This window comes from Rhinolophus sinicus, linkage group LG07 (assembly GCF_036562045.2).
Source record: "Rhinolophus sinicus isolate RSC01 linkage group LG07, ASM3656204v1, whole genome shotgun sequence".
Lineage (NCBI taxonomy): Eukaryota > Metazoa > Chordata > Mammalia > Chiroptera > Rhinolophidae > Rhinolophus > Rhinolophus sinicus.
This window is the reverse complement of record NC_133757.1, coordinates 94918164-94942712: the sequence shown is the minus strand read 5'-3', so window position 1 is coordinate 94942712 and position 24549 is coordinate 94918164. Positions and strand designations below refer to the sequence as shown.

The 24549-nt window shown below is 32.3% G+C and overlaps 1 protein-coding gene across 2 annotated transcripts in view; it reads right to left on the bottom strand.

Moving 5' to 3' along the window:
• GALNTL6 (polypeptide N-acetylgalactosaminyltransferase like 6) overlaps positions 1-24549 on the bottom strand; it is a 938097-nt gene that overhangs the window by 532711 nt on the left and 380837 nt on the right. For both annotated transcript variants that reach the window (XM_019733270.2, XM_074338318.1), the window contains exons 4-5: positions 20412-20550; positions 4741-4907 (exon numbers count right to left, since the gene is read on the bottom strand). In XM_019733270.2, the coding sequence (XP_019588829.1) occupies positions 4741-4907; positions 20412-20550 (306 nt within the window). The remainder of the gene's footprint in view (positions 1-4740; positions 4908-20411; positions 20551-24549) is intronic.

Sequence of the window (24549 nt, the reverse complement as noted above, 5' to 3'; positions counted from 1 at the left end):
ACCTTTCCTTGACAGATTTATAAAAACAATGTCAATTATACACAAGAAAAACAAATAGAAAACGATTATGTCATAATAATATGTACAAGAAGCAGAGTTTTTTGAAGTTATGCTTTCTATGCATCCATATTGCTCACTTAAGCCTCAACCCCAATTTTGAAATTCATGACAGCTATTCTGAAAATCTGAGTTCCACAAAAATTACACATAGATCTTGTTAAAATAATGATTTTGAATATATTTGGATGGGCTTGAGATTCTGCATTTCTAATAAATTGCAATGTGACGCTGATGCTGCTGGTCTGTGGACCACACTTTAGGCAGCAACGGTCTGTGCCATCTGCAGAGAAGTGAACTGGATTGTTTGCAAGTTTCTGTGTTTGCTAGACTGGGAAGAAAGTTTCAATCTCTGATTTTTCCTCTAACTAGTATAATACATTAATACATACCAGGGACGGAAGAAAAAAGGAGAGGGGGGAGGGGGAAAGGGGGAGGGGGAGAGAGAAGAGAACCCAGTGCACAGTACTACCTCCAACTTGCATTTAGGGGCATGTGTCAGCAACTCTCCCGTGGCTAGCCTCAATTTGAACTTGCATTCATCAAAGCATACAGAGTTTAGAGAATTGTCAGGTTCAAATATATCCTATCTCTGAGGTTAAGCTCCAGCTTATTTCACACATTTCAACATTTTCCATGTGGATGCTGTTAAGGTTGCCTGGAGTTTGGAGATAAGCCCAGGATTAGTCCTGCTTTAAAGTCATCATGAAGCGTTGTTATAGGCCTCAAGTTAAGTTGTTAAATGTATTTCTGAGAGCTTACTGAAAAAAAAAATATAATCACATTCACTAACTTTGGTAAGCTTCAGATCGCAAAAACATAGTGCTGTTGTTGAAAACTTACCTGCAGGCCTGTACCTTCCTGTTTTTGTAGACAGTAGGCTTATATGCTGAGGCTAAAACAACATTCTGTTTAGCAAGCTTGCTTGAGGAAGAATATCTAAACTAAGAACTGCTAGATGGGATATTCACTTTTTTTTTTTTTTTAAAGCATTTTGATAACTAGGTCAAAGCTATTCAAGCAGATTTTTAAAAAATCACTTTGCAATATTTATAATTATTCAATAATCACAAATTATTTTAGTATTTTTTTCTCTATTGCTATGAAACCAATTTCTCCAGAATTTTCCAATCACTATAATACTCAATTTTTGGAGCTATGAATTCCAAGTGATATTAACCTTGCGTTATTAACATGGGTAATATGTTAGTTTTCTATTATTATTATTATTATTATTATTATTATTATGTCATCATCGCATGTATAGCTATTCTGTTGACCTGAAGGACATAAAATACAAGGCAGTAATATTTGATAAAGTCTTGTCAAAATTGTATTGCCCTTGACCAAAGGACATTGCAGAATATCCAAAGCAGATATAGTGCAAAGATCTTAAGATGCATACTGAAAAGACTTGGTATTGAAATATATTTCTGAAAATAAAAATAAAGTGTAATGTTTCAGAAATAATTTCCTAAAGGAAGCTAAAATAAAACCCTGTATATTTTTTTACTTTAAAATTTGTCTAGCCTATTTGATTTTTAAAGAATTGCTACAGGCTTATGATTTCTGGGTTGTCCAAAAGAGTGTAAGTATACTTTAAAATATGATGTACAGTAGCTTTTAATACTATGGCTACAGATAACACTAAAACAAAAAGGGGGCTGAAAATAACCTTCTCTATTTTAGAGGCCCTGTAAACAAGAGATGATTTGCCATAGCTTTCTTCTCTTGGAGTTGTGAGAATAATCTTGAGAAGTATTTTGATAAACACTCATGTAAGATCTCTCATGTAATTTAGGAGGCCAACATGCTACATTCATCGTCCTTTTGAAGAAATTCTAGATTTAATTTTTCTGCAACATATGTAGTAAATTACCTGTTTGTTGGTAAATTTAGAGATTTAAAAAATGCTAACACAGTCCTGATTTTCCAACATGTTGTGAATTACCACAATTTGGCTTTGCATGACATCTGACTTCTGTTGCTTCTGTAGATAGATAGATAGGTAGATAGATAGATTGATTGATTCATTCTTGTAGACTAGATTTCATTAGATTGAGAACATCTCCTCAGTATGGAGATCATTTATATTACAATAGTAGAGGTGTATTGGATGAATAGAAATCAGTAGTTGAGAGCAATTACTCTCCTGTGTGATGCACAATTCACTCAACCATTTAAGACAGCTCTCCGTCATAACCCCTCAATGAGGAGTTACTTAGATAACTAAGGAGTTACTTATCCGTGTTTATATTAAAAAAAAAAAATCTGAGACATAGGGAAGTTAATTTACCCAGTGTCACAGTTCATAATTGGCATTGGGATTCTAACCTGTGTTTATCATTTTAATTTTCTGTATTTATAATTTCTGTATTTATAATTATCTTTCTGTATTTCCCACTATTCAGAAAGGACTGATAACTCTAAGGTCCACATAAATCATAAGATTTTATCAGGTGAGATTTTGTAACCGTGATAAAGATTCAGAAGAAGAATCTTTCCTATTCCATGCAAACTTTAGAATTACAATGTATTCTAAAAGATAATAGAAGTATTTTATCCTTTATTCTTTTCAAAGTTCAATTTCACACATATCAACATGTTAATATAAAAGAAAAGCAATATTCAAAAAAAATTAACCTTTCAGAAATTTAATGATAAGTAGTACTTTCAACTTAAGAGTCATAGGAATAAACTATCTAAGATTTACCAAAGCATTGAAAAAATTATTATTCTTAAGAATATCCAATAGGAAAGTCAAAATCACTATAATTATCCCAAATAATCATTTCCCTGTTGGCCAACTTTACTGACACTAATTACATTAACAGTCTTCTGAAATCACGCTTAATTCTCAAGTAACATATGCAAAAGGATAGCCCATCAGACTATCACTACATGTCATCACTACATGACAGTGATTTGAAGTCAAGACAAATGTAGATGCCACCATTTTCTCCTTTAAACTTTCTATCAAAAAATGACAGTGATTTGAAGTCAAGACAAATGTAGATGCCACCATTTTCTCCTTTAGACTTTCTATCAAAAAATACCTCTGAGAAATATTCAGCACAAAATGTTTACAAACCACAATTTTCTGCTACCCCATGTTTCCTACTATATTATACTCAGTTCAAAATTGTGCTATAATAAGTAATTTACCAAGACAGAGTTAATTATGTAGAAAATTCTCCACAGATACACTGTTTGATTTCTCTCGATACCAGTCAACCAAAAAAGACCATTTATTTGGTGATATGTAGCCTGAGATCTTGATTCCCTTTTTCATTCATTTATTTAAAAGGAAAGTTTTAGCTTTAGTACATTAAATACCTATTTTTAGTCTGAGGTAAAAATAACTACTTTGGAATAAGTAGCCACAGTTAGGATAAAAAAGAAATCAATATATTACATAAGTTAATTTTTAAATAATAAATTTCAATTTTAGATACTGGCTTATATTCTTAGGTAGTATTGAATGCACATCTTTCCAAGTAATGCAAGGCAAGGCAAAAACTGCTTTGAAATCAAGTTAAATCACCAAGTTTGTAATTTGCTATTTTAATGGAATGGCAGTAGACAACCTTATTTTTGTCAGATAAACTTCAACATATATTAATATTAGGCAAACCCTGAATCAACATTTGAAGTGAATTGAATCTTTGAAGACTAGAACTCAAAGAAATCTCAAAACTAACACACAAAGCAGTTTTACTTTTACAGGATTTTTGAATACTATGAAGGAAATGACATTTTTGCTGCAAATGAAATTTCCAAAACTTCAATTAACCCATATGATTTCAAGAAGTATTCTTTTGTGAGGCATAAGAATAATATACAATCAAACTATTTTACTGCCATTCTTTCTTACAGATATACAGCATTGTTCAGCAGAGCTCCATCATGCAAAGAAATACAAGATAGAAAATTATATTCCCAAATAGAGGCATATCATTAGAAAAGGTTTCCTCCTCTCCATTCACAGCAGGCAAAAAAGATGAACTTTACTTTCCCTGCAGTATTAACAATTCCCACATCTAGACCGGATGTAATTAATGAAGTGCTAACCTCAGGAAACTTTCAGTAATTTTACTCTGCTGCTTTATAAAACCAATTGTGTTTATCAGAATGCTAAAATATTACAACTTATGTCAAATTTTCTAATACACTGTTACAATGGTTTTTTTTTGTTCCTGTTCACATATGATAAAATAGTTAGAATTGCCAAGTAAAAATATTTATTTGTGTTACTTACAATTTCCAGTATTTATGAAGCAGCATGAGCACAGCCTGGAGAATGTATCATATTTGTAAATCACAGAGTAGATACTTTTCAGAAACAGATTTTATAGTTCTACTAGAATATTTCACCACTCCTATGCACTTATATTTTGCAGTGTTTGTCCCGAATCTGAAAGTAGAACTTGAGGCATGTTGCCAAAACCTAATTTACAACAAGAATGTAATGAAATTTCTTAGAGTTCCTCAAATGACACCAACAACTTCTCAGTTTCTTTTGCAATGGCCGACATTTCATGAAATCACAACATAGACAAAAACATCATAATCACCTTTAGATAAAATGAGAAACAAACGTCACAATAACTTACCTGTTTTGAAGCCTGCAGTGATTATGTAGGTGTAACAGAATCAGATAAAATATTATTAACTGTATCTTACCTCTATCGCTGAAGTCATCTACTAGAATGATTTCTGCTATCAGACTCTCCGGGGTTCGGTTAATTATACTGTGTATGGTACGCAGGAGTGAAGTCCAACCTTCATTATGAAATGGGATAATGATGCTGGTGTTTGGCAGTGTTTCCAGGTACATCTTGTGCTTACAACTGGAGATGATGCAGGAAGAAAAAAGCTAGGTCAAATGCAAAATTGTAGTATATCTTATATTGCTATCTACACATTATGTTATCAGACAAATGTAAAAACTAGACTTTGTCTAATACTTTCCTAACCAGAGCTTGTATATCATAATAGCTACTCTACTCATTCATATAATTCATTAATAACTCTCTTTCACACTCACTCTTGATTGTTTATCCTCCTTTGTATCAAGGGCTCAAAAACTAGGTATTGTATTGAAATGTATTCTTGTTAACTTAAAAATTTCCTATTGTTATCTAGTAGTAATAATGATACATTTTATGCATTAAAATTATTTCCACTGAGCACAAGGTCTTAAGGTTTAGAAGGATTTCCTGGAAAGTTCTGGAAATTTAAATTCTTTAACAATTATGCCTAGTAAGTTTTGGTTGTGGTATGTTTCAATAGCTGGGTAGCATATAAGCCTCTAGGGGGAAAATACAGTCTTAAATTGAAATAAATGAGGATTTAATGTTAAATAATCATATACTGATACAACCACATAATAAGGTTACATTAAGATCCAAACCAAGACATCCCATTCCTAATGGAAATTATAAAAATGAATCTCATGTTGTTTTTCTTATCATGAAACAATCTAAGATGCCAAAAGAAGTAGGATTTAATTTTAGGCACAGTTAAAAGCAATTTAATACATGCAATTGCTATTTTTGCATATTTGTGATTTATTTAATTAATTTACAAGCCACATGAGGGCAGGAACCTTTTTTCAAATCTCATTTCATTTCTAGCTCAGCATTGGGCATAGTTGCCCAAGGTTTATTAAGGCAGATGAATTCATTTAAGTTTGTGAAATCTTTTAGTTACTTCAAAACTAAAACAGGGTAAAATTTGAATCCATGATCAAATTCTGTGATTTTCCTGATATAAATATCCTGAAAACAAAAAGAGTGGAAATCTAGAAACAGACAGAGTTTGTACTTAAATGCAGGAACATCTAATGCTTCACCTTTTGCCAGGACCCAGGCTGCTATTTAGTCTAGATGAGGCAACAAACCATAACATGATATTGAAATATGCACAGATTCTACCAAGATGTATAGAATTGTATCAGAATATTCAAAACATTACTTAAAATGTTTTTTTTTTCCAGTCAGTCATTTCAATACTTCATTTTACTATGATCTCAATAGGATATATTAAATATTGCTGTGGATCTAAAACAAGAGATCTTGCTTTGTAAGCTAGGAAACTATGACAATATAATTAAAGCCAAAAAACAATAACTATCATGGAATATGAAATAAAATTAAATATTTTGCACAAGTAATTTAAACATACAAATATAAGCATTTTCTTTTTTATTCTGTCCATTTATTATTAATCTCATTTATTATTTGTAACAATATTTATAAAACAAGTAGATTTTGATGTTTTCAAGTACAATGAGACAAATCGGATAAACCATCAAAATATTACCACGAAATGGGCATGAAATGCTAGAAAAAAACCTTAAGTTCATTTTAGGATAACATAAAATGGCAAAATGATAATAATATCATATGAAACAGATCTGTCAGTGTTTTCCATGGGAGTGTAGTGAGATGGATGCTTTCACATATAACACACAAATCTGGGAAGTAATTTAGCACACCTGTCATAATTATATGAGGACATTCATTCTTCTCAACAAAGCCAAAGGCCCAAGATAATTGTGCCTCCCTATAATAATTTTAGGTTAATTGCACCAACTTCTGCAAACCGTAATACCTCATAATGCTCTGGAAATGCAACTGATATTCCCAGGAAGGCAAATTATTTTTTAAACATTAAGACATTGCACATACTCACTTGTATATTAATTAAATAAGAACTGCATCCAGAGTCATACCCTATAAGTAATCAGGTTTATGACTTCGAAGCGATACTTAACAGCTCTATACAATCCATTCAGAAAGAGGCAGAAACAAAAGAATGCAAGACTGATCATATGGAAATAAGGCTTTCCCTCTTAAAAATGTTTTCAATAATTTCTATAGTATATGTAAATTTAAATGACCTCACATGAGATGTAAAAGTATCCCTTCTACTCATTCATTCACTCAAGTCAAGAACAGGTGGAGAATAAACAGTGTTACTGTGGAGTCAGCCTCTCTTTTTCCGTATTATCTTGCAGAGTTTCCCAGCAAGATTGAAACTCATTTGCCCAACAAGGATAGGCATCTTGACAACGCACCTCTACTCGTACTTTTCCTTCCTTGTCTCACTTCTTCACCTGCCTCCCCAGGAACTTTCTGTGATTCCTCCTCAAAACTACTGCAGTCAAATTTTTGTCTCAGGGTCTGCTTTTAGGGGTATCTGATCTTACACATAGACACATAAATTATACTTCCCTTAGCAAGAACAGTCTTTTGAATACAAAGAAATGATCAAAATTCTTTAAGAAACATTATTATTTTTGTTGAGTTATGAAGCTTGCAGTTTGTTATTCCTGGATATATTTTTAAATAATTTTATTAAATTGTCAGACATATTTTATTCTTTTAACTTTTTAATTATCATTGATGCTCTGTTCAGTCTTCTCTATGGCTATGAATGAACAGGACTTTATGTATATACAAAGAAAATGGCCTTATTCTAATTAGTAGACAATAGATAATAAAATTACCTTCTTTACATAAATGTATTTTATTTAGTTTTTTCAATTAGACCACATTGAAAACTTACTAATACCTTGTACTGATAATTTGTTCTCAAATATTGAAAAATCACTTTATACATCAAACTACTTAAGTTCAAATGATGGCTTTGCTACTTACTACCTGTGAGACAATAGCAAATTATTTACTTTCTGTATGACTAGTTCTCTCATGTGGGGCACTGTAGGGGAAAACTTTCTTTTTTCATGATGTTAATAAGAATTAAATTAGGTAATCCATGCTAAGACTTAGTACAATATTGCATCTGATAATAGCAATATCATTATATCATTATTGTTATTGCTATTATGTTGTTGTTTTGTTATTATTTTACCTGTCAAACCCTCTGTGGAAGGAGGTAGAGAGCTAGGAGAGATAGGAACTGCATGAGGGAAAGTCAGGGACACTTAGGATACAATGATGAATGAACTACCGTTTCTTCCCTTAAGGACTCACACAGACCAGTGGACAGATACCTAAAATGACTAGACTCAAATGAGACAAGTGACATAATAGATGGCGCAGACACAATGAGAGCCTGAAGGAAGTATGACTAACTTTGTCTGAAAGAATTACGGAAATCTTTATAGATGAGTTTGTATGCTGAGAACAGATCATGTAGGACCTTGAAAGTGATTCTAAGGAGTTTGGACGTTCGCCTGCAGTCAACGTGAAGGATTTCACACACTGCTAATGATGAGAAAGACAGGACCATGTTTACATATTCCTCTGGCAGCAGGGCAGAGGATGTACTGAAGACAGCAGACGCTACACAGGCAGAAAGAATAGAGATTGTAACAGTACTGGCAAGAAAAATAATAAGGGTGCTGATCATATTTTTACTCTAAGGAAAACTGGGCTTTTTGTGACCGTGTTTAATCTGATAGAATTATATTTAGTCATTTTAGTCTTAACCTGCTCCAAAGAATACTGAATCCGCTCTCAAACTGAGAAATTGGATTCAGGAAGTTGTGGTCCACATGACTGACTCTCAGGAATATTAGAAATACTGAAGCATACACGGGGCTTTATTAAGAATTTGCAACTTGTGTATTTTAGGTTTAATCTCAAATCAAGTTGAGAATGCAAATTTGTTAAATATGAGGACAGTGTAGCAATATGGAACTGTGTTGAAAAAATAAGTAAAATGAAACAATTTATATGTGTATGGTTACAGATCTGTAGCAAAATTAGAAAGAGAAAATAGGGACACATTAAAACGTTTGCTGCATTGTTTACAGAAATATGAATGAAAATGCCTGTAATTATTGCATTTCATATTGCTGGATTATTTTTCAAAAAAGCATTTGCATAAAATTACTTAGAGCCTAGGAATGGCTCAGAGATGAGGACATCTCTTTGTTAAGTAACAATTTATCTAAATAGATGAGAAAAAATTCTTCAAATTTAAAATGAACCAGAGAGACAAAATAGTTTACATTCTTAAAGAAAGTTACTTGAGAGAAAAGACAAATGGTCAAGGCATTTTAAAAGTTGGGAAAAAAAAAGAGAAAAGGGAAAAAAAAGCCTGTAAACATTCTGCTAAAATAATAATGAAAATAAACTTCAATAGGACATTTCCCACACTCTTCTATATTTTCCCAAAACAATACACACACATTTTCTGATATTCTCCACTGACATTTGCTAAACTGAGAGATTAAAAACTATATCTAGTTTAAAAGCATTGTTTATTTTAAATATACTTTAATTGTCATTCCTTTCATAGTTATATTATCTTTATGATGTAATTAGTTTCACAAAAGATAAGTGGTTCTTTTAACTAGGAATAGGCAAAAAAATAAATTTTATAGATATATAAGTACCAGACTTATGTGTGATATATTTTTGTCTAAAAGAGACATTATTCATGCCACAATGTCAACATTTATACTGTAGACATTTAAGTAAACCTGCATTTGAGGTTCTTAAGATCTTCACATTCTTCTTACCTTCACCTAAACATTCTTTCTCACTCTCAGGCTGAAAATTAGTTTTAAATACAATGTCAAAACCTACATTTTAAATATTAAAACTCTTGGATTGCAAGATTTGAGTAAAATGTTAGAGTAAAATGTATTTTAATCCTTAGGTCACTCTGTTAGCTTATCTAATGCATGGCTTTAATTTTTTGTTTTACTGAGTTTTTTTCTATCTACGTATATTAAGTATATCAGTTAGGATGTTATATTGTGCTCACAAACAACGCGAATGGCTCAAAACAACGAATATTTTCTTTTTTGATTCTCCTATTTGTTCATCACTGGTTGGTAGGAGGGTCTCTGTTCATTGTACTCTACAAACAGTCAACAGTTTGACCTTTCAATCACTCTTCCAGAGGTAAATGAGAACACTGATGTGTCTCAAGCTGGTAATTAATTGGTCTGTCTGTAAACTGACATACTGCTTTTTGCTTATAACTCATTGGTCGGAATTAGCCACCCAGGAGGTGCTATCCTATATGATCAAGAAGAAATATCATCAGAAATATTTGGCAAACAACACTAGTGAGCACAGCCATTTTAGTCGTCTGCCTTCTTCCAAATTAAAAACAAACAAACAAAAAAAGGAAGCTTCCCGTTGGACTACGTTTAAATAAAAAATAAAAAATAAAAAGATTTCATTTTTTCAGACAAAAATTATAATATTGAAAGTTCCACATCTATAGAAGTTCATTTTTTTTTATAAAGAGAGCAATTCATCAAGAGGACATAACAAAATGTTTACGCTCTTAATAACAGTTTCCAAATATATGAAGCAAAAGTTGATAGGACTGCAAGGAAATAAAGATAATTCCACAACTATAGTAAGAAATTTACTCTTCGAATTTATTTTGCTCCTTTTTCCAGTTTCTTAAGGTAAAGGCTTAGATTATTGATTTGAGGTTTATTTTTCTTTAAAGCATTGGATAAATTAGAATTATTTCATCCTATAAATTGCTTGAAATATATAAAAAACTTTAAATACTTGTCTTTATTTTTGCTCATTTCAAAATACTTTGGAATTTCCCTTAATACCTCCTTTTGACACATTGATTATGTGAAAATATATTTTTAATTTCTAAGTGTTTGGGAGGATTGTCTTGTTATTGTTCTATTAATTATTAATTTAATTGTATTATGGGTCAGAGGATATACTTTGTAAGATTTTGATCTTTTAAAATTTGTTATATTTGTTTTATAACCCAGGATATGGTCTGTTTCATTGAATGTTTCATGCACACTTGAGAAAAATATGTATTCTGCTATTGTTGGGTGGAGTGTTTTGTGTTTGTTCTGTTTTTTTTCTTATGTTTCTCCTTTTCTTAGTTCTTTGGGTTTTTTATACATTTTTTAGTATTCCATTTCAATGTATCCATTTTGATTTTATCATATATTAGCATAATATTTTAGTGTTTGCTTTAAGGATTACAAAATACACAATTAATTTTTCCAGTGTATTTATAATTAATATTGTACCACTTTATTTATAATATAGAATTCTTATTACTAGATAGGCCCCTTTATACTCGTTCTTTTATGCTATAGTTATCTTATATATCTATGTACATCGAAACGCACATCAGAAAACATATTTTTGTTTTCAACTGTCAAATATGTTTTTAGGAAGTCAATAACGCAGCATTATTTCAGTGCTATTTTGAATTCTCATGTCAATCCCTCTTCCACCCATTGCTATTCATTTTTCAGCACTCTCAGTTAGCTGGGCCAACATCTGTCTAGGTTTTATAGCTGAGCTCAATGGGATGAGAGTGGCATGTGTTTATTTTATCTTACCCAGAAACCAGAATGCTGTCAGCAGGCTTTTAATTACAAATGTAATATATTTTGTAGCTCTAGGGATATTCAGATTTTCTGCTTCATTGTGTGAGTGTCAGATTTTCAAGAAAAAATTATATTTTGTTTCAGTGTCAAATTTGTGGCATGATGATACTTATAATATTTCTTTATTATGATTTAAATGTGTTGGAAGTTTAATGTATTCACTCTTCCATACTGATAATGGTCATTAGTGGTTTCTCTGTTGTTTTTCCTTAGAAATACTTGCTGGGGATTTAGGAATTTTATTAATCCAAATAAAGTACTAAATTTTGACTTTATAATTTTTTTCTCTTTTTGACTAATTTGATAATTTTTGTTGCTTAATTTAAAAATTTAAAGCTATACATTTACCTATAGGACTGCTTTGTATGTAAAGCATAGAAACAAGTTTTGGGATGTATTTTCATTACACTTGAAATATTTTCTAATTTTTTTACTTTACATTTGACCTGTGGGTTATTCATAACTGTTATTTAATTTATAAATATTTACAGCCTTTCTGTATATATTTTTATTGATTTCTCATTTAATTCAAGTTTGATCAGAGAAAATACTTAGTATTAATTCAATCAACTGAAATCTATTGAGTTATGTACTAGTATATGGTCTATTTGGGTAAATATTCCATGTATGATTGAAAAAAAGTTTATTATGCAATTATTGAATGTAGTATTCAATAAATGTAAATAAACACAAATTAAATCAATTTATTGATAATTTTGTTTAAATCACCTATACCTCAATTAAGTTTTTGGTCCTCTTTAATCAATTACTGAGAGAGGACTGTTAAAATCTCCAAAAACTATATTTATTTAAAGTCATTTTTTGAAAAATTAAAATTTAAGCTCAGTATTTAAAGTCACCATGTTGAGAGGCCTCAAAATTAAGTCAATCCGTGTCTTACTTCTTCCATTTAAGGTAATATTAAGAAAAGAAACACTTCCACATGAAACGAAAATACATGTTTATATAAACGTTTTTTCAGGAAGGCGTAGCTCACAATGGTCCATGTGGGGATCAAGCCGGCAACCTTGGTGTTATCAGCACCATGTTCTAACCAACTGAGCTAATTGGCCACCCCTAAAATATATTCTTAGTATTTGTAAATACATTTGTTCAAGTAATATTAACATCCGCAACAATATTACTCACCATACATTTGTTGATGAAATAATCTAAAGAATGGAGTGATAGTATACTTTCAAAGATTTCTTAATTATATTAACATGTTTCAGATTATGAGAAATATATACACACACAACTCTCATGTGAAACATGAAAAACATGAAAATTGGCACATATATATGTTAAAATGTCATTGCATAATAATGATGATAATAAACAGGCAGGGAGTTATATTTTGAGCTTGCATTAGAGCTCACATTCTAAATAGTTATGATTTTATGCCATTTTGTAACAACTATGATAATTCTCAGAAATGGTGATAGAGTGCCGATTCAGTTCCATTCAGTTTTGTTCAGGTGTATGTGGGAGGAACACCAATTCAAAATACTACAATTTGCTTGACTTTATGGCTAAAATGGTATTTTGGGGTACATTTTGACCACATTTTGATACATTTACAAGTGCCAGTGTCAGCACCTTGAACACGTCCCCCATTCATTGTTAATTAGTTAAGTAATGAATTTATTGCCTTTTGGTCTATCACAAACCTTATATGATAGCTTTACTAATAGATGACAGATCAGGTAATGGAATTCTGTGAAGTCTATTTTAAAAAGATTTCCTAAATAAGAGAATCATAATAGCTAAGTATATTATAGTTAGTGAACCAAAAAATAATTTTTTATCTTCTCAAGGGAACCATTAATGTTCAGAAAGGGGAGAACACTTCTTTATTGTCTTTTTAACTTTTTGTCATTGCATGATTTCTTACAAAACCATTTTGGTTCAGCTAAAGTTCTCCTGGCCCCATTCTTAATAGCTGCAGAATAAAATGTCAACTTGGCATCTGGCTAGTGACAAGCATACTCTAGAGCCTATCTGTATAAGTCATTTCCAAGCACCGATTTACATAGTAATTGTTTTAATGTCAGCGTATTCAATTTTCAATGGCTGGTTTTAGTCACTCTGTTTTTCTATTCTAATCTTGCCATGTCAGTTGGGTTTGATAAATCAGGGATAACTGGTAATTTATTTTGCTTTGACAGGCCTGAAAAATTAGTTTCAACTGCTGACTATAAGTGAGTGTGTCTGAGTGTGCATCCCTGTGTGCCGGGGAGGAGGGGTTGAAGGAAATCACAATTTATTTAGTCACCTAGTAAATAGGAACTTATTTATACATTTTTATATGCAATATTTCATATAGTAATATGATTAACACTTTAATGTCATGTGATATTTTATGTCTGTACTACGGAACAATAGTGGATTGTGTTTATGCGGCTGTGTGTTCATTGTGGCATTATGGCAGAAACGTGGTGAACACAGAGGGTAGACTAAAAGAGGAGGCCGAGATGGGCAGGGATCAGAATATAAATGGAGGTTAGTGTTGGTGTTTTCTGACTATTATTTTTAGTGCAACAGTGAGTCTTTTAAGTATTTTAGGTGGGTGGGGGGCATACAATGACCTGCTTTAGTTCTTAAGGCTCACTATTGTTCACTCTATAGAATGGATTGCACAGAGGCAAAAGGGAGTGTGTGAAGTGTAATTATGAGGGTATTCTAAAATTCTAATTAAGAGATGATAACGGATATAGTTGAGATTAAGGCAAGTGCATGCATTCGAGACACATTTTGGTACTACATTTTAGAGATACAATTAGTAATAGGCAAGGAGAGAGATCTTAGAAACAGACTAATGTACTAATGTCCATAGTAGTTTCCATAAGCTAGTTCACAAAAAACTATGAATGGTATTCACTTGAACAAAGGCTTTGAAAGATTATTTCCTACCTGTTGTTCCTGATTATTCATTCCTCCTCCAATCTACTGCTTATGATTTAATTGTTTTCTTTTTTCAGTCATATTTAGACATACCCTAGGCTAGAGCAGGTTTTTTTTATGGTTCCCATCTCCCTCTGTGGCAGTATTCACTCGTAATTGGAGTGCATGACAGTCATTTGCTTCAAAATTCACTTGAAAATTTGGTGAAAGAAGATACTTCATCAACTTCACAAGCAAATCACAATAGGAACATGAAAGGAAGCTAGTGCCTCCCAAATTTCTATATACCTTCTGAAATTGAGAGATAAAACAACTTTATGCAGGCACATTTTTGGATGGTTAAATTCAAACAGTTCTGTGAATGTGTCCTAGCATTCAACAGCAAGAGTCAAAACAGTTAAATAAGTTTTCTATTTCACATAAAATTAAAATAAATAGCATTCTAAAGATCTCATTAATTCATAGTTAAAAGAAATTGGACACATATAACTGTTTTTCCTTAAATTCAAAATTGACTCAAAACTTTAATTGATTTATCATTTAAAACTTAGAATTATAGTTCGCTGGATTTCCTTATATTTTGTATCTTCATGATATAATGGGGAATAAAGGAAGGAAATCAGAAAGATTATTACAAGGAAAATAAATAACTGAATAGGCCGGGCTGCAGATGATTTGGTAAACCTGGTCTCAACTTTAATAATCTTAATTACGAATAGAAATACCATATGACCCAGCAATCCCTCACCTGGGTATCTACCCAAAAAATCTGAAAACACTTATCTGTAAAGATATATGTGCTCCAATGTTCACTGCAGCTTTATTTGTGGTGGCCAAGACATGGAAACAACCAAAGTGTCCTTCGATAGATGATTAGATAAAAAAGATGTGGTATATACACACAATGGAATACTATTCTGCCATAAGAAAAAATGAAATAGTGCCATTTGCAACAACATGGATGGATCTTGAGATTATTATAGTAAGTGAAATAAGTCAGGCAGAAAAAGTTGAGAACCATATGATTTCACTGATATGTGGTATATAAAACTGAAACAAAGGAACAAGACAAATGAAACAAACACTCATAGACACAATATAAGACCCAGTCTTATATAAGACTCAGTCTTATAGTAAAATAAGTCCAGGTTTTATATGAATTTTTGCTCCAAAAGATGCATTAGAGCTAATTGTCAGGTTAGGTCTTATTTTTGGTGAAACACGGTAGTTTAGTGGTTACCAGAGGGGAAAGGGGGAGGGAGGTGGTAGATGAGGGTAAAAGGGATCAAATATATGGTTGATGAAAAGGAGAACTGACTCTGGGTGATGAACACACAATGCGATATATAGATGATATATTACAGAAGTGTACACCTGAAACCTATGTAACTTTGCTAACAATTGTCACCCCAATAAACTTTAATTACAAAAAATAATAATCTTAATAAACGATGAGAGAGTAGGAAAGTTAGCATCCTTGCTTTGAAGTGGGTTAATAACAATTCAAAATGACAAATTGACTTGTTCAGCACTTTAGTAAAGGTCATGAAACTCTACTTGTTTAGAATTATTATTCAACATAATTTCCAGATGGCAGGACTGTTTCGATTCTAAGGCATTGAAAATTTAAAAATTTACTCAAAAGTCTGTGTATGTTGAGAAATTGCCTCTTCTCATACTCATATACAAAGTAGATGCTATACCCTATTCACATAGTGAAGAGACTCCTTTCCTCTCAATAGACTTTCCTATGTAGGGGCATAGTCATTATTAGATTAACATTCCTAGCCTCTTGCCACCTTCTCATACACAATTGATGAGATTGAGTTACAGAGCTTATCATACTTGGCTGAGTTCCTCCTTCATTTTTCTTCTTTGGAATCTGCTAGCCTGCAGAGATCAGACACCTAACTCTGCCCTCCATACCTTGTTATACATTCTGGAGGTCAGCATCACAAATTACACTTGGCCTGCACCTGAACCATGCCCACAAACATATTATCTAACCAATAATAATGGTAATATTTTAATTCCAAACCATTTCCTGGACAATCCCTCATTTGGTTCTGAAATTATTCAGGGAGCAGTTGACCGACGAACAACACCGGTTTCAACTGTGCAGGTCCACTTACATGCAGATTCTTTCAATAAATACATACAGTATTATAAATGTATTTTTCTTCCTTATGATTTTCTTAATAACATTTTTTCCTTTAGCTTACTTTATTGTAAGGATACAGTATATATTACATGTAACATACAAAATATGTCAATTGACTATTTATGTTATCTGCAAGTATTCCAGTAAACTTCCAGTAGGTTATTAGTAGTTAAGTTTTGGGGAAGTCAAAAGTTATAAGTGGATTTTGACTTCACAGAGGGTCAGCACCCCAACCCCTCCTTGTTAGGGTCAACTGTATTAGTCCAACATAACTGTAACACTACCGAAAGCAATCGTATAATCCAAGAGGATGTAAAAATCATCTTATATTTTCTCAAGAATTGAGATATCACAGAAAATGCTCTGAACACTCAATATCCTATTTATTGTCAAAGTCACAAAACTAAAACGATCCTTATCTTGGAAATATAAGTGAAATGTAAATGAAAAGTTAGATTTTTTTAAAAAGCCACAATTCAGAGTAGAATTATTTTAATTCAAAAATATCCCAGCTACTCAGCCATCTTTTAAATGCATCTAAATTAATGTGCATGTGCCAGTTTTCACCTGGATAAACATGTATTCTTTTATAGCAGCAAAAAAACAAGAACCTCATATTTATGATGCATTTACCTGAATTCTCTGTGACGCCTACCTCAGCTCTCCTACACACATGACTCTGTTCTGTCCTAATCTCATGCATTTCTTCTTTTAATAGATGTAATTTTATCTTACACACATTTATACTGTTTTTAAGAGTATGTGTGGTAACTACTGATTAATTTATTCATAGCTAGGGAGTAATACTTAATCAAATATGCTTCAATCTTTTCTTGCTAACAATATATTCATGCATAAGCTTATCAATTTATTTTCTATGCAGGCCATCTATCCTTCATGGTTTTCTGTTTTCCTAGTTTACATGTTTTTTGAATTCTAAATATGTTTCATATTTCTCATGTTGAACTGGAGGTCAAAATAAGATGTTTTATAGCATACAAACATGTGGCATCCCAGATGTCTGACTGAATACAAAGAAAATGCACAATCAGTATAAAGGTGGGGGAAAATTGAAGTGTAGTGAAATGAAGTCTTCCAGATATCCATTGACTGGACATTTGCCATATGGAAGCTTTCATAGTAAAATTCTTATCAATATTGAATTAAATAAAATGTAAAAATAATATGTTCTAAGGACAGCTCTCAGGTTGAGCCCAGATACTACAGATATAGGCATACTTAGGTAATAACTAAAGACAGGAGTATTTAAAATACATAGACATGTCTTCAAAAAAACGCAAAAGTCAACCAAAGGTGTAGGGCTATGACTATGGAAGAAAAGGTCGAAAATTTGAAAATATCAAAGCCTAGATGGTAAGAAAAACTACAATGCAATTTACAAGATTGGGAGATGCAAAAAACTATTTGGAAAAACACAAAAGAAAATTTAAAACATAAAAGAAAAGCTTAGACTTTATTATTAGGATGTACGTAAGAAGGATCAAATTATTGCTCATATGCCAATTGACTTTCCTTCATCTATGGCTCCTACTTAATGGGAATCTATTACTGATTCAATGAAATAATAAAGCCAAAAAAAAAAAGGCAGTGCATTTTTAAGCTATTGAATAAGGAAAGGCAAGTAAAAAAAGGGCTTTCTGGATTAGGAGTTCTGAAAATTCTTCACAGTATACTAGCACATAAGCATATTAAAACACCTAGAACCATTTTTTTTTTTTTTTAAGTAAATGTGAAGATAAGAATGGATAGAGAGCACTTGCAAGTCATGCAAATTTTGCATTCTCTTCCACAGATTCCATCAATATAAATAAGTTATGGTCAATTATCTGTAGCCTAGTTCAATTGATAATACTGGAGTAAGTGTCAAGTTGCTTTTATAATTTCAAGTATCACTTAAACAGAGCTACACACTCTGGTAATTATCTGTGCCTGCATTTTCATAAGCACAGATGAAGTCAAAAGCATAGGACTTTAAACAGTGGGATCTCAGATCTTTGTAAGACTTTCTTTGGCTCTTGTTTTCCTACCTGTAGGACCTTGACAAAATCAGAGGCAACATTGGATCTCTCTGTATCACTGAGAGTCAGATACTGGACTAACCAGGGTAAAGTATTATTCTGGTAGTCTCATACTTAACATTTTGCTGTCATCCATCTCCAACCCTCTGTTAAGGTTTTTTTTTTTCTTTTTCAGTATCATTCTACTAGGTGGCTCTGTCCTAGTAGATACCCAGCCGCGGTAAATATGAATGTAGTCACACACCATAGTTTAGCCACCATTTTTCTTCCCTAACATTTAAAATAATGGCTTCTGATACTGTAAACTCAGTGACTCTTATAAAAATTTCAAAGTCTTTTTCTTCCCATTCTGAAATTTTCTTTTCCGTTATTGCCTAAGAATATCTTTTCTGAAAAGGTGGTGGTTATGCTAAAAAACAGTCTCTGAGAAGAATGGGAATAACAGCCTTCTTTTGACTTCAGTGATTTTCTCCACTGTTTCCATCTGCAATTCTTTCCACTTGAATACACACATTAAAAGACTGGAAGTGTGAGGGTGGGAGAGGAGGTGGGAGGAAATTATTCTCTGAGCACATTTATTATGCCAACAAAGCAATTTAATGCATCTTTGATGGTGTGCAATTAAGTATTAAGATGTCTCATAACTAGAAATGTTCTTGGTCAGTGGGAATTACTGTAGATAATTTCAGGTAACCTGGGAACAATTTGGCTAGCTACAAGGCCTAGACCAACACACAAAGCATGCAGTTTAGGGAAAAATTGATTTGTTCTTCATATTAATCCTCTGCTTAACTATACTGGGAAATGCAAATTTACCTACAACTTGAAAAAGAAACCAGTAATTCTTTCATATTTAAAAATAAATTTACAAAGACACAATCGGGAAACCAAAAACGGTCCCCCAAACCATAATTTACTGATTTTTTTCTAAAAGGTTATTTTTGAACAAAATTAAGACTTTTATTTACTGTATATTATTGGTTTAATTTAGATCCCTATATTTATTAGTTGGCCTTATTTTATTTTCTCTGATTTTCTTTCTCTCATACCAGTGTCTCCAAAGGAAGAGTAAGGTGGGGAGGAATAAGTATATTAGTTATAGTTGGATAGATTCCTCCAATATGCATGATAATTCCACAACTTCAAATTCTGGTCACATTCTATGTTCTTGGCATACTTTTGGCATTGTATATGCTAACAAAAAACCCATGACAGACTGGAGAAAAAAGTACATTAAGCAATGTTAGGAGGAAATAGGAATGAACAGAGAGAACAGGGTTTTCAGGTAACTAAATGCGATATAATTCTTGGTTCCATTTATACTATAATATTCAGCTATGATTCAGTTCAAACTGCCCTCACTGCCCACTGACAAGCAATTCATGAAGTGACAGAACACTGAGCAACCCCCATTACCACTGGATTATTGATACATTAATTTTAGATATTCTTCAAGGAAGATGTAACTACAACAGCACTGAATACGGCTGGTGTGAAAATAAAGTTGAGAAAAAGCATAAATATATGTAGACCTTCTGACAGCATTAATCACCTGAGAAAATATTTCTTCATAATCGACATGATCAAATATAAAAGTATGGATACAATCTTAAAGCTTTTCATTTTAAATGGAAATACTAGTCAACTCAGTAATAAAAATGTGTATTAAGGTTTAGAAAGTCCATAGTTATTCTTTTGGAATATTAAAAGTTATTCCATTTTAAATCAAACATTTAAAATCATAAAATATAAAAGTCTTTTATAAAATGATTCAGGCAAAATTTTTAGTTATATATCTCACTGTGGTACACATTAAACATGATAAAACAAAACAGACAAACAAAAGAAAGCCACTCTGCACATGGTGCTGGTCGATACTCACTTAGCATGGCGAATATCTGGCAGGGACCTCTCGAGAGCAATATTGTTGCTGACAAAAATGTTGAAACCATTTTCCCTGTAAGCTGAGTCATCGTGGTCTTCTTCAGTGAGGGGATAAGGTTTCCCGTGTTCACCTTTCCCTAGCAGGAGAAAACAAAATGGGATTATCATGTGTACAAAAACTGTTCCATCTCCTAAAACAGATAATAAGACTCGAAATTTGTGTATATCTTTAGTCACCTGTTAGTGTACTCCACAGAAGGCTCTAGTAATAAGGTTGTATTATATCATATTAATTATTTTATTTAGAAAAAAGAAATATACTCATGATAAAAACAACAACTCAGAAATAAAGTGAAATCTCACTTTCCAGAGAACCACTGCTAAGATTTTAAGTATGTTTTCCAACATTTGTACGCAGATTCTAATATACGCACTCCTTTGTGATTTAATTTTTTTCCACATAATTGTATCAAAAAGCCATCTTTTTCATTTTTCAATGGTTGATATTATTTCATTATATCCCAGTTTACACCATTCCACTGAGATATACTTTTAAGTTCTTTCTAAATTTCCCGATTATAAACAATGTTAAAATGAATATCATTGCTTATATATTCCTAATTATGTATTTTTGGAAAGGGGAGGATAATTCATACAAATAGCTAGAATAGCTTTAGAGTAAGTTTATCATGGTTTTCACACATCCTCAGAAGCATTAGATAACATTCTAAAATTTACTGGTGAAATATATATTATTCATACTTTAATTTGCCTCCTCTTGATTACTAATGAAATTAACTTCATATACATTTATCATTGTATTTTTACAACGCAAAAATGATTGTTCAATTTTCAAAAACAATTTGTATTTTTTTTAAGTAATATCCTATGTTAATAAAATTTTTGTTAATCACGTACATTGTACATATTTTCTGTTTATTTCATTTAAATCGAATTTAAGACTTCTACAGTACTTTCCAAGTGCTGCATGCAAGAAGCTTGTCACTCCAGCCTAACAAGTAAGAAGCTGAACACAGTGAAACAGCCAACTCTACTTGAGTCTGCCAGAGAGCAGAGAATACAGGGCAAACATTGCCCGCAAGCCTGGACAGACAAACAAGCACACAGGGAGCCAAGGCTTCCCGAAGCAGGGGCTCACGAGTGGAAACTGCTTGGGAACCGGTGCTGGGACAGAAAAACTGGCCTGTAATTGACGAGTTGCTGGAGGCTCAGTGCCGAGAAGTGAGGGTTAAAAACTCCAAAAGGAGGGACCCGGTCATAGGAAGGTTCCAATAATTCTGAGAGATTTACCTCCAGAAGCTCAACCAGTTTCCCAGAGTAAATACCGAAGAAAAATGCCCCCGTGCTTTCCAGTAACGGAAGGAGAAAGGAAGCCGTGTTGAAATACGTGAGAGCACAGTGTTCCTCTTATAAGGTCTGTCCTCAGGAGAAGCTAGTTAACCGGAACTTCACCTGCTGAGGTGTGATCAGAGCCTAATTGGGTTGGGAGACTGGAAATACCCAGCTCCCACCCACTCTAGCCATCCTATCCAACCAAAGAAGGGAGGGGAAAAAAAAAAAAAAAAGAACACCTGAGAAAGAGTTGTGAAGTTTGCAGTCCTGAGGCACAGGCTCACTAAAAGGCTGGGAACTTAATCATAAGAGTATAGACCACCTCCCCTTCCCTCATACCTCATCATCACGTTATAAAAGGCCTACCTACAGCAATTTCTTTTACCAAGCACATCATGTCCAACTAGCAAGAAAAACTTACAAGGCATACCAAAGAACAAAAAAACATGATCTGAAGAAACAGAGCAGGCATCAGAACCAGATAGGGCAGGGAGGTTGGAATGATCAGAATGGGGACTTAAAACAACTATGATTAATATGCTAAGGGCTCAATGGAAAAATAAATAGCATGGAAGAACAAACGGGCAACATAAGCAGAGTGATGGAAATACTGTGAAAGAACAAAATAAGAAATGCTAGTGATAAAAACATTGCAACAGAAATGAAGAATGCCTTTGATGGGCTTACTAGATTGGACACAGCTGTGGAATTAACCTGGGAGCTTGAGACTATACTAATTGATACCTCCGAAACCAAGACGCAATCAGAACAAACACTGAAAAAAGTGGAACAGTATATACAAGGACTGTAGGATAACTACAGAAGGTGTAACGTACACATAATGGGAAAAGCAGAACAGAAGGAAAGAGAGACAGGAACAGAAGAAAAATTGGAAACGATGACTGAGAAAAATTCAACAAAATTTAAAAACTATAAAAACTGATAAGTTAATTTGTCAAGTTTGTTACTAATGAAGGTTAATATATAATCAACTCTCTGTACTAAGAACAAATTTGAAATACAATATTTAAAGTAATTTTTAAAATAACATGAAAATATAAAATATTTAGGAATAAATCTAATGAAATATGTACAAGGCTGCTTTGCATATTAAAATATAAACATTGCTGAGAGAAATTAATGAAGAATTAAAAAACTGAAGTGATATATCATGATCTTGGATTGAAAAAATATGATGTCAATTCTCCATGAATTGATAATTAATCTATAATGCAATCCAAATTAAAATCCCAGGAGTTTTTGCTTGTGGGTAGTGTTTGTCTGTATGTAGGTGTGTGGTCTGGAGGGGTGGGGGTGGGTGGATCAGTGAGATTAAGGAGCTGAAAAAAAATATAAAGTACTTAGAACGCCAATCACAGTATTAAAAAAAAGAACATAGTTGGAGAAAATTAAAACTATACACATTTGGCTATAGAATAAACCAGAACTAATTTGGTTACATAAAAATAATAATGCAATCATGTAGTAATAATAACCAGTCATTATTGATTATGATATTGTCTTCATTTGCTGATTATGGAAACTTCACTTTTAAAAAAACAGTTTCTAGTATGTCTAACATCTAGCGATATGGGTAATTTTCATATTTAAAAAATTATGCTTTTTTTGACTTCACATTAAGGAGTTAACAAGAAGCATTTATATTCATTCTGAACACAGCTCTTGAAAGTGGAGATAACATAAATCTATGTGCACAAATTGATGCTGTTGATAAGAATTTGCTATGAAAGAAACTAAGAATTAACTATGCTTAAAATAGACCTGTTTGCATAGAAATCTGTGTTCTACCATTTTTCAGCTTTCAGTGTGGACATCTGAAAAGTTTTTATTTTTCAATTGTTTAGATAGTTAGCTCTTAATTATCATAAAAATGTTCATTATCTGCAGATAATGCAGGAGAAATCACGTTAAGAAATATTTCACCTCAACATCCCAATCATTTTAAAGCTTATTTAGCTTTAGTCATCATTGGTGCATCTTTCTACTTACACAGATAAAATTTTTTCAGTCATTAAGAACTAATGATGAAACACATTTGTAAAGTCTTGTTCAAAAGCTATTGTAATTTGTATATTATAGGATTTCTACATTTTCTCTGTCCCCCTCCTATCCTCATGTCTTCCTAAGGGGAAATTCTTGACTTAATTCCACATAGTGCATTCTCCAGACAGTTACAACTATTTTTTTTTTTAATGTACTCAAACTAAATTGAACATTACTGTCAAATGTGTCTGACTTGGTCTGTTAGCATCTTCCCTTGTGTAAAAATCATAAAATGTCAAAGTGTCAGGGATTAGACATTTTACACTTCTAAAAAGTGAGGCAACGTCGTCATAAAGTATTACATGTCTCCATGGATGCAGGTAGAGAAGTTGAGATAAAAACTATGAAAGAATTAGGTTTGTGCAAAAGTAATTGCGGTTTAAAAGGTTAAAAATAATTGCAAAAACTGCAATTACTTTCGCACCAACTTAATAGAAAGAATATAAAAAAGACACTTGTAAAGGGGCAACATAGAATAAAAGTAGCAAAAGAAGAATAGATTAGAAAACTACAAATGAAAAGACAAGATTGGGGGGTATACTCTTCAATAAATTTACTCCTTTCAATAAAGGAGTAAAAGTATCATTAATGAAATAATAATTTTATAATCTGGTATTAGTAATATTGTATATAGTTTGAGAAGACAACTAAAATTACACTTTATGGTATGATGAGGCAACTATTGAGGCTGGGATCCTAAATAAGTTCAAGAAAAAATA